Source organism: Bidens hawaiensis, unplaced genomic scaffold (assembly GCF_021521415.1).
Source record: "Bidens hawaiensis isolate Kalapana, Puna unplaced genomic scaffold, B.hawaiensis_p1.1 tig00040839_1, whole genome shotgun sequence".
In the NCBI taxonomy this organism is placed as follows: domain Eukaryota; kingdom Viridiplantae; phylum Streptophyta; class Magnoliopsida; order Asterales; family Asteraceae; genus Bidens; species Bidens hawaiensis.
The window spans coordinates 148,594-160,252 of NW_027497229.1; the positions used below are offsets into that span (position 1 = coordinate 148,594).

The window sequence follows — 11,659 nt, forward strand, 5'->3', positions numbered from 1 at the left end:
ACCAAGTTACCAATCAATACCAAAGATCTCAGAGATAGAAAAAAGGTAAAAAGAAAAACTTAAAAAGAAGATTTTGAAACTAAAACAAACACAAAAAAATGTCATAGACCACAAAATCACATAATACTCATACCAAATTGCCCATTGATTAATATGAAGTAAAATTAATTTGAATATAAGTTAGATAAATAATATCTTGAGAAATTAAATACTTTTAGTTTAAAGAAAATAAATATTGATCCTTTTATATATAACACAAACCTAACTATATCTGGATAATGGGTAAGCGAGCAACAAGCTGCGCCGCTATCCCCTTTTGAATCGCAAAGTCTATTCTATTAAATATAAATCCTTGGTTCCTTGGCCTCTGCGAGTCACTGTGGACCACCTTCTGCACCCGCTCCAAGAAGCAAACCGCCTCGGGAGCTAGGGATCCAAAAGTGTCGAAGGCAAATGGAATGAACACGTTCTGATTCTCCAAACACGATGTCTCATGCTTAGCAACCTTCCTAGACTCCGCTCTCAAAACCATCTGTCCCGGTACGAAGCCATTGTCTCTCAGCCCCACCAACGGGGACACCCCAGTGAGGTCAACACACGCATGCTTACCCCCTGCCCAGCCAAACACAAGAACATCCGCAGGACGCAGAGTAGATCTTCCCTCACGCGGATCAGTCAAAAAGTTAACAGGTGCCTCTTTCTTGGCTGAGATCCTGGCACGTCTAAGCACATCCCATAACACATCTCTAACCCAGTCATGACGATACTTGAATCCCAGCAATTCCTTACAGTGGAGGGCATGCTCACCGAATCTATCCAAACAAGCTTTTTTACAAATGGGGCATAATTCATCTGGAGGGAAAAGGGGAATCATAAGCCGGTATTTAAGGATGACTCTGTATTCAACTGCCGACATCCGTTGCCCAAGACCTTCAATGGGCACAACAGTCAAAAAATCCTGGGCATGAGCCCCCTTGAGACAAGCTAAAACTGTCTTTTGTCTCGGGGTCATATCGAATCGCTCCTCCAAATCATGTACGTGTTTACCATAAAGAGCACTCGTCAAGAAAATAAACAAAAGTATGAAAATCTTAAAAACGGAAACGAAATTATTTTGTTTTAAGAACAAAATACACTCTTGTTTTTTCATTGAAAAACTTTTGGTAAATTGTGTGTTTGGAGGAAAGTGTAGATTGCGGTATATATAGTTGTTAAAATAAAACGAAAAGAAAAAAAGAAATGATATGATATGATATTATATTACAGGGGTCATAAGAAACACGTGTTTCCAAAATCAAAATGAAAATGTAATTATTACCGACAAAAAGCTAATTATTATTTATATCGGACACAGAGGGGACAACAACGGTGACCTGGCTCAAGCCGCCGCCTGATCTCGGTTAATACAACCGCCACGTGTCGGTAATTCTAATTCTAATTCACAAGCTGCAATTCATTCCCAAATTCTTCTGCTCTGGCACAATTCCAAACCCTAATAATTCAATTAAACTCTGATTTCCGATTCTTCAGTTTTCGATTAATTAATTGGAAATACTACGTGTAAGTGTTTCATTTGATTTAGGGTTACGGTTTGCCGAGTGATATCTTACTGCTGAATTTTTAATCAGTTTATTCATCACAGATTCCGTTAGTTTCTTATTTGTTTACTTCAATTTATAAATAAACCTGTTATTCATTAGGGCTGTAAATGATTTTTCACGGTTAAGCTTTTACTGGACAAGCAGCTAATGGTAATTAAAATGGTCCGTGTTAACGGTTCGGTCCGCTTCCAAGTTTGTCTTGGTGTTTTTTTTAACATTCATATATATAATATGTTAATCACATAATACTCGTATAGTTTTCTATGGTTGATAGTTTTGCTTAAATCTATATATATCATAAGGTTAGAAAAGTCATTACCAAATATAAGAAACCTTTAGTAAACAGACATTAACAAAGATAAACGGACCTATACGAACACGACTGAATGAACATGGTCTCTGTTCGTGTTGCTGAACGAACATAAATGAACTTCCCGCCAGACGCTTGGTTCGTTTACAGCCCAGCCCTACTGTTCATGTTCTCAAACTCCCCTTATTATAACCAACATAAGTTCTATGCGTATGGTGAGTTCGTGAAAGTCGAATTCTGTTTGCTGATTACTATTCTGTAATTTTCAGGGTGAAGAAATTGGATGATTTGTCTTCTAAGTTTTTTTTTTTTTAAATCGGTTATTCTTCATGGCTGATCACATAAACCGGCTTGCTTCTGGTTTAGCCCTAATATTAAATGCCCAAGAAGATAGGAAAGAAAGTAGTCAGAAAAACCGTCTTATCTCGTATTGTAGTGATTTTGGTGAACAGTCACTTGAAAGAACTCTTGAACACATATTTGACCTTCCATTCAAGACAATCAATCCACTGACGTGTCAAATTGATGCTAGTGTAATCTGTTCTATTATAAAGAACGATTACTTAAACCATCACAAGAACTTATTAACAACTGATACATCAAAAGGAGTATCTGCCACTGTTGATGGCTCTAGACCTTACACCGTTAAACTTGAAGAATCAAGCGTGTGTGGTGAATTATTAATAATAAAATCGCCTTCACTAGTTGAAAGCCATGCAGTATTCAGTTCTGCACGCGCAAATGCATGCGTATGGAAAGGTAAATGGATGTATGAAGTAATCCTAGAAACCTATGGTTTACAGCAGCTAGGGTGGGCCACTATCTCCTGCCCGTTTACGGAACACTCAGGTGTCGGTTATGGTGATGATTCATATGCGTTTGATGGGAAACGTGCCTTTAAATGGAACTTTAGTGCTCAACCGTATGGTCAGTCATGGGTCATTGGTGATGTCATTGGGTGCTGCATAGATTTAGAAACTGATGTGATTTCATATTATAGAAATGGTGTTTCGCTCGGTGTCGCATTTAAAGGAATAAGGAAAATGGTACCTGGGCTAGGCTATTATCCTGCTATTTCACTCTCCCAAGGTGAACGGTGCGAATTAAACTTTGGGGCCCGCCCGTTTAGATACCCAGTCGAAGACTTTCACCCAATTCAAATCCCACCTTCAAATAATCAATTAGCTGTTCATTTACTTCATTGCTTTTCAAAGCTATTGAATATGGAAAAACTAAGAAGATTAAAACGGTTTATGCCTGTTAACGAGTTATATAATCCTGTTTCACATGGGATTTGCATGGCGTTATTCTCTTCTCTTGATGCAAATGTGGAGAATGTAGAATACATAAGTTGGGGCCCGCTTATGTCTTTTCTAATGGGTGTTTTCAAGGATCAAGCGCCTCATGATTATGAAAGTTTGGATAAGGTTCTTGACGTCTTACTCACGTTCGCGGAGTCCACTACGATGTTTGAACATCTTCTATCTGCACTCTCTTATTACTGTAAGACTGCTTCTATTGTGTTAACAGATAGTCCGTATACGGGTTCATATTCGTATCTTGCATTGGCGTGTCACATTTTAAGACGCGAAGATTTGATGGTTGTTTGGTGGAAGATGTCGGACTTTGAGGTTTTGTTTGAAGGGTTTTTGACTCAAAGATGTCCAAATAAAGAAGATCTTCAGTGTATGATACCTGATGTATGGTGGCCTGGCTCATGTGAAGATATATGTCATCAAAGTAGCATGATGTTGACCACTAGAACTTTGACCGAAGCAATTGATAAGGTTCGGTTCTGTGCTCTCCATTTGTTGTTCTGTTATTTTTTGTTTTTTGCTAGTCGAAGATGAAGAGAAAACCCTTAATATAAGTACAAGATTTAAAATGCTAATGAGTGAAGTTCTTTTTTGTAATAATTTCACAATTTATGAGTCCATCACTTATGCATAGGCCTGCAAACGTACTGAACGTATAATGAACACTTTGTGAACCTTTTGGCGGGAAGGTCAACGAAGAACATGAACAAGAAAGTTGGTTCATTTTGTTAAACGAACAAACATGAACACATGTCTCGTTCGTTCATTTATGTTTGTGAACATTAGTTTACGTTTGTTCTTTTAAATTCGTTTATGTCTGTTAGTGTACGTCCTTTATGATATTCTTTTAAAATTTTTGGCTACCACAACTTTGTGTAGTTTTAATAACACTTTAGGGCCAACACAATGTTCTTCACGATTACTTCTAATTAGTTTTAGTCTTTTAGAGCAGTTATGTTCGTTCATCTATCTTCAGTTATGGTCATTCGTTGATGTTTGTGAACTGTTCGTTTACACTCTTAACTAACATAAAAGAACACGGACATGCTCATTTTCTTAATGAACGAACAAGAACAAAAAACCTTGTTCGTTTAATTGTTTGTGTTCGTTCGGTTCATTTATAATTATGCACTACGTTTGCAGATCGAGGAGAAACATCGGGAACTTTGTTGTCTAGTGATGCAATTCATTCCACCTGTCACACCTACTCAGTTACCCGGTTCGGTCTTTAGAACGTTTTTACAGAATATCATATTAAGAAACAGGGGAGCAGATCGTGACATACCACCGGATGGCGTATCAAGCAACTCAGTTCTTGTTTCGTTGTTCACAGTTATACTTCATTTCTTATCAGAAGAATCTGCAATGGGCTGGATAACCGGTTCGCGAACTGCTGGGACCACTATTGGGTTTCTTCACAGAGGTGGTCAACAAAGTTTCCCACTTCCATTGATTCTCAAAAACGACCCTCACCGAGTTGAAATCCCAAGACTCGGTGGGTCCTACACTCATCTAGCTAATTCACACCCTGTAAATGTGGACCCTGAATCAGAACTGGTTAGGTGGGAGGAAGGATGTGTAGATGATGTGGATCAAGAATCTAGAATCAGTCATGCTGGGAGTCGTAAACCGTGTTGTTGTTTAAGTTTGGATGTTTATTTTGCAAGAAGTTCTAAGAATCCGTTTAGATATACAACTAAAGCTTCTCAGAGTCATTGCAATTCCATTCCAGAGAGGTCTGCGCAGGTGGCAGCTGAGTGCAGTGCTGGCAATTTGAATGCTGACATGGCAGATAAACCTAGTACAAGTGACCAGTCAGATTCTGAGTTTGGTTATCGCTCTGTGCAGCAAATGAGAGTTGTAGCATTAGAGAGCACTTCATCTTCTTCAACATTAGTAGAAGAGGAGCTTCTGGATGCTATGCTTTTGTTGTATCATTTGGGCGTTGCACCAAACTTTAAGCAGGTCAAATTTGTTTGTATATTTTTCAATACAATTTTTTGTTGACTATTTATGTATGCAGATGCTTTATTTGTTTGACATGAGTTGTTTTGACTGCAGGCATCTGATTACGTGACCCACCAGTCACATTCAATTGCACAGCTGGAAGAAACGGAGAGACAACTAAGAGAACGAGGTAGTGGTGAACAGTTAAGGCGATTTAAAGAGGCCCGAATTATCTACCGTGACGAGGTTATTGATTCTGTGCGCCATTGTGCTTGGTAAATGCTTATATTATTTATAAAGTTTGCAGTCATTTTATATCTTAGCTCTAATTTTCTTTGATCAGTATGTAAAATGTGAACAGAAAATTAAAGTCTAATATATATATATATATATATATATATTGAAAAATATGATTATAGCTATTTATATCTTGTATTTGTTATGGGAAATTTCATTGTCCTTTCCAATGTGGTGTAGTGGTAGGTAGCTTGGGTTTCTCAATGGAGACCCAAGTTCAATTCCCACTTACAACATTTTGTGGGGGATATGGGTGGCTCAATGAAGGAAGACTGGTCTCCAGTTCGATGGGCATCCGGGTTTTACCACTAGTACGGTTGGGTTGGACCAGCTGGCGGTGGCCTTTAGCCATTGGGTCACCCCGTACGGAGTACCTAGGCATTCTATGTTTGTTGGCCGTTCAAAAAAAAATTATGGGAAATTTCATGGGTCCCTAAAAAGTTGCATTCGGGAAATTTCATATATGCCCCCCCTAAAACAGGCATAAAATCTATTTACCCACCAAAAAAAGATATATCAAACATATTGATACGGCCCCATATCTTGGTCAAATCAGTTATTAAAAGAGGGGATATGGGGTTAACGAGTGGCTGAAATTTAGGCATGAAATTATTCTATTAATAAAGGGTTGCTTAAGTTTAGGGCAAGTTATTATTCTACTAGTGCTTACTTATATCTATTGTTCTAGTGAGGAGGATGTCAATGTTTATTATTATCTAAGTATTAGGTTTTCTTTAACCTTATATTGGAGACTTCCCATCTCGAATCGGGTAATTGGAGACCTCCCATCTCGAAATGGGTTATTATGTTTTAGTGATTAAATCGTTTGTTTGAGTCCAGATTCTAGATTCTATGACATATCTATCCAAGTACTAATTTCATGTGCACCCATGTCAATACAAATTATGATTTGACCAATGTACCCTTTACTTTCCTTTTACTGGGCTTGTAAATGAGCCAAACGTCCAGTGAACCGGTTGTCCCGTTTGGCAGGCTGTAAGTTTATATTTGTTTATTTAATAAATGAACAAACACGAGCTTATCTTTTTTTTTCTCGCTTAGTTAAAAGAAAGAACGGGAAGACATGTCTTCTTTGTTCATTTGTGCTCGTTTATGCTCATTTATATTCGTTAGTTTACGTTCAGTTCATTCTTTTGCATTTGTTTATACATGCATTTATAATATTTAGCCCATTACAATTTAGTCATGTTTTATGAAACTAAAACATCACATCTTACAATTTAGTCTAGTTTTATCAACTTTTTAGGTGCAACAGATTGATGTTCACGTTTACTTTTAACTGGTCTTGGCTTGATTTTGATCCATCTATGTTCAGTCATGTTTGTTCGTTTGTGATTGTTTATGTTCGTGAGCCGTTCGTTTATACTATCAACAAACGAGAACAAACACACTAGCTTTCTTAATGAAAGTACATGAACAAGAAATCCTCAATCATTTAGGTGTTCGTGTTCGATTGTTTGTTCGGATAATAAAGCTAAACGAGCTATAAGGGATGGTATAAATGTCATAATTTGAAAATGAGTATATTTGATATTATGATTTTTTTGTTCATTAAATGTAACATCATACTTAGTTTTGAAGCAGATATATGAAATCATCTCTTAATCTCTTATAATAGCATATGCATGTATGCAACTCTTAACTTAATTTGACTGTTTATATTATAGGTACCGTCTCTCTCTTTTTGCCAGATGGAAACAAAGAGGAATGTATGCACTATGCATATGGATTGTGGAATTGCTTCTGGTCCTTAGCAAAATGGATTTCGTTTTCAGTTACATTCCTGAGTTTTATTTGGAAACTCTGGTAAACATCAACCCTCACTTTACTTTTCTTTTTCTTAATTACAAATGCTATAAAATCATAACTTTGATATTCCTTTTAGGTTGATTGTTTTCACGTGCTGAGAAAAAGTGACCCTCCATTTGTCCCTGCAGGAATGTATATAAAACAAGGGCTTAATTCATTTGTATGTTCTCCCTTTTGTAACTTATCATGAGCTAATTACATAAATAGTCCCTGCAGTGAAACCTTTGGAGTCTAATGCTTAAAAGCTGCATGTTCAGGTTTCATGCTTTTATTTTTGTAACAATATTGGGTATTAAGCCAAACGGACGCTAGTTATCAACAGAAAATACTCTCATGCGCAAAAAGTGTGAGGGTATATCTGTGATTATCCAAATACTATGAATATATATGTTTATTTTGCCCCTCTCGTCTCTAATTTCATTCTACTTATAACAGAGAGAAAATAATATGTGGGTAATGACAGAAATACTCTCACGTTTTTACACGTGTATATATGTCTATAAACAACACGAACGGGGGCATGTTCATGTCTGTTCATATAACTGTAATCGAACACGAACAACTTAAAGAACAGTTCTTCTTGTTCATGTGCGTTTGTTAAGAAAATGAACTTGTTCGTGTTCGTTTGTTAGCATTCTAAGTGAACATTAATGGACAAGTATGTACTAACATAAACAATCATAAACGAACACCAGTTGAAGTCTAATACATAAGTATCCAATAATGAACATATATGAACGGCCATAAACGAGCGTTCACAAATATAAATGAACGAACAAAACATTTGTTTGTGTTCATTCGTTTAATTAAATGAACAAAAGTTTGAGTTCATGTTGGCTCGTTTATTAAATTGTTGGAACAAAATGAACGATTCACTGAACGTCCATTTCGTTTTCAAACCTACATATGAGGGAAGTGTGTTAATAATTAACGTTCGTTTGGCTAATGCCCGTTATTGTCACAATGGTGTTACTTGGGTCAAGCCACAAGGACTATGTGTAATTAACTCATCTTTATTTAATAACTTTGTAATTCCACATTAATGAATGTTTTTGATTATGTGTTTCTTCAGGTTACTTTTGTTGTTACCCATTTTAGTGACCCGAGAATAACAAGTGCAGAATTAAAAGATTTACTTTTGCAATCGGTTTCTGTATTGGTTCAATACAAGGAGTTTTTGGCTGCTTTTGAGAGCAACCGAGCAGCAACTAGTAGTCTGCCAACATCATTATTATCAGCGTTTGATAGTAGATCGTGGGTTCCTGTAACAAATATACTTATAAGGTTATCCAAAGGCTGCGGGTTTGGAGTTTCAAAGCATGCAGTCTCTTCATCTACTTCTAGTATTTTTCAGGTGAAGTAATTACATTGTTTTGTAATAGATTATAGATGTCTTAAAAAGTGCATGTTACACGGATAGTCCCTGGGGTTTGGCCATATTGCGACTTATTTAAAATTTGTAACTTTAATCCATCTGTTTGCACAAACCTACCAGCATTGGTTTTGTAAATGGACGTTATCCTGGTCTGTTAAGTGGGTGTAAAATTACCAAAATACCTAAAGCATTATAAAAATATAATAATGTTGATTCTAACATCTATGCTTGATTATTGGCAGAAATTGTTACGCGAGGCTTGTCTCAAAGACGAAGAATTATTTTCAGCATTTCTCAACCGTCTTTTTAATACCCTTAGCTGGGCAATGACAGAATTCTCAGTTTCCGTCAGAGAATTGCAAGAAAAAGACGAGGTATGATAATATTTTTCAATTAAGTGCAATTTTCTTCTCTCTTATTATTTTTTTTAATAAATGCACATTTTTTTTTGCAGATAGAATTTCAGCAGAGGAAATGCAGTATTGTATTTGATCTTTCAAGCAATCTAGCAAGAGTACTGGAGTTTTGCACATGTGAAATTCCTCAGGCTTTTTTGTCGGGTGCAGATACAAACTTGAAAAGATTAGTGGAGTTGGTTGTTTTTGTTCTCAATCATTTGACTTTGGTTGCTGACATGGAATTCTCAGACTTGTAAGTTTTTTTTTAAATGGTTGACTTGCATTTATTTCTTCAGGTAATAAAGTTATTTCACTTTTGGTCTCTGTTTGGATGTTCAATAATAGATTGTAGTTAGGCCTGTTAATGAACCGAATAAACCATGTTTGTGTTCATTTGTTTAGCTTTAAGCAAGCAAATGACCGAATATAAATAATTAAACGAACGTGTTCATGTTTGTGCTTGCTCGTTAAGAAAATTAAGTTGTTCCTTTTCGTTTATGTTCGTTCATTAATAGTATAAATGAACGGTTCACGAATATAGCTGATCAAACATCAATTATAAGTAAACGTGAACATCAACCTGTTTGGCCTAAAAATCAGTAAAACCAGACTAAATTGTAATGGACTAACAAAATTTAAATAGATGTATAAACTAATGTTCTTAAACAAATGTAAACCAATGAACATAAACGAATTTAAATGAATTTAAATGAACAAGTGTTCAAGAACATAAATGAACGCATGACAAATGTTTTCATGTTCGTTCGTTTAACTAAATGAACAAACGTTTCTGTTCATGCTTGTTCGCTTATTACATAAACGAACTTCCCGCCGAACAGTTTACAAACAGTTAACTGAACGCTTGGTCCGTTTGCAGGCCTATTTTTAGTGTTTTATAGTCTTAAATGGTGTTAAAAGTTTAACCCTTTTACTTGTAAACGGGTTGCTTCGGGTTATCTTTTATCTTCAATGGGTCAAATGGTTAAACTCCAAAATGGCCAACTAAAGGAAACAAGCTGTGGTTTTGCAGGACACTTAGAAGACCTGATCAAATTCCAGAAAAAGTCAACAGAGGCATGATTTTGGCGCCTTTAGTTGGTATCATCTTGAATTTGTTGGATGCTAGTCTTATAACAGACTCTAGAGAGCAGAATGATATTTTGGAGACTTTTGCAAGCATGGACTGTTCCGATACTCTTATAACTGGTTTTCAGTACCTATTAGAATTTAATTGGGTTAGTATTTTTCACTTTCTCACCCTTTTTTTCTACCTCACGATAAAACAGGTGTTTGCTTCTTTAATGGTTAGCATTATAAAAGTTGGTTATCAAAATTGAGTCGAGTTGTAATGCATAAAATCTTGTTTATATATATGTTTTTAAAATTTTGGATTATTAATGAGTTTTGACACACTGTTTACGTTTAGATAGTTAAAATTCTGCCAATAATTGTTTTACCCATATTATTAGCCCACACAAAATTACCACTTTTGAGGGGTGTTCAATGGATCGTGTTTGCTGGTTGGTGAGTCGAACACGATACGGGCCTGAAAATCATGTTAAGGCACACGAACCTTAGTCGGACGCACGTATGTGTGGATTAACATAAACATGGCATGTTAAACTTGCTTTTTTAGCGTGCTAATTATATTTTACAATAAAAAAAGTGTGTATAAAACAACTACGTTTTAACTATAAAACTTGATGCTGATTAAACTGTCCTAACTTCTTGTCATAAAAAAACAATCAATTTATGTCATGTCATAAAACACTATTTAAATTATAAAAATTAGCCGGTCATTTTGACTCGTCTGTTGATCGTTATAATTATATTCTCACGTTCTTTTTAATTACTTTGCCAGGCTGGCACTTTTAAGGGGGATGTTCATCCGGCAAAACTGAGGCAACTAGAAGATTTCTCTAGCCATCTTATCTCAAGAACATTGGGGAAAAGGGTGGTGCACAAAGAAGAAACCGAAAGTGATGATAACATGTGTTGCATATGCTACACTCGTGAAGCAGATGCCAAATTCATGCCATGCGACCATGTTTCATGTTTTGGCTGCATCAACCGCCATCTCGTCAACTGCGAAAGGTGCTTCTTTTGCAATGCAACCATACGTGAAGTCGTTGAAAACACTAGTTAAAAATGATTCAAAAGAAATGGATAAGTTAGGAGTTGGTATTTATAGAAAGTGGAAATTCGTAGAATATACTTGTGGTATAATCCTTATTTTGTTAAAACATGGAAAGTGTCGGCCGGGTACCAGAACGGTTATGAATTTTGTTGGGGGTGGGTGGCTATTATAGTCTGTAAATTTGCAGTACACGGCCAAACCCGTTTTCCCATCCACATAATCCGGTGAAGCTACAGCGGCTCCGGCGACCCTCGTCCAGCCATAAGTCACGCGTCTTTGACCCATTTGAACTTAATAACGACTTTAATATTTGATTTTAGAATAGTTTGCCCGCCAGGTGTTTGACAAAACGTCTCAATGAAATAATCTTTGTTTTTGGTGTTTTGAGGAGGGGAGGGCAACGGGTGGTTGCTCTCCTCCTTTCTCTTTGGTTCGGGTGTTCATTCCT

General features: G+C 36.4%; 1 protein-coding gene across 2 annotated transcripts; it reads left to right on the forward strand.

Moving 5' to 3' along the window:
* Positions 1-1,347: 1,347 nt before the first annotated feature.
* Positions 1,348-11,394, forward strand: LOC143592479 (E3 ubiquitin-protein ligase RKP-like). 2 transcript variants are annotated; one of them, XM_077072384.1, is made up of 11 exons: positions 1,348-1,422; positions 2,181-3,698; positions 4,371-5,192; positions 5,289-5,449; positions 7,160-7,298; positions 7,378-7,461; positions 8,374-8,655; positions 8,919-9,050; positions 9,131-9,327; positions 10,105-10,309; positions 10,936-11,394. In XM_077072384.1, the coding sequence occupies exons 2-11, from the start codon at positions 2,241-2,243 to the stop codon at positions 11,218-11,220; spliced, it is 3,765 nt and encodes a 1,254-aa protein (XP_076928499.1). In that variant the 5' UTR covers positions 1,348-1,422; positions 2,181-2,240; the 3' UTR covers positions 11,221-11,394. The 2 variants fall into 2 exon arrangements, with proteins under 2 accessions (XP_076928499.1, XP_076928500.1); XM_077072385.1 differs by lacking the exon at positions 1,348-1,422 and having other exon boundaries at positions 2,005-3,698.
* Positions 11,395-11,659: the final 265 nt, after the last annotated feature.

Coding starts and splice junctions, on each gene's coding strand:
- LOC143592479 (XM_077072384.1), top strand. CDS start 2,241: ATGGCTGATCACATAAACCGGCTTGCTTCTGGTTTAGCCCTAATATTA. Junction 7,462..8,373: donor AACAAGGGCTTAATTCATTT/GTATGTTCTCCC, acceptor GTGTTTCTTCAG/GTTACTTTTGTTGTTACCCA. Junction 8,656..8,918: donor CTACTTCTAGTATTTTTCAG/GTGAAGTAATTA, acceptor GATTATTGGCAG/AAATTGTTACGCGAGGCTTG.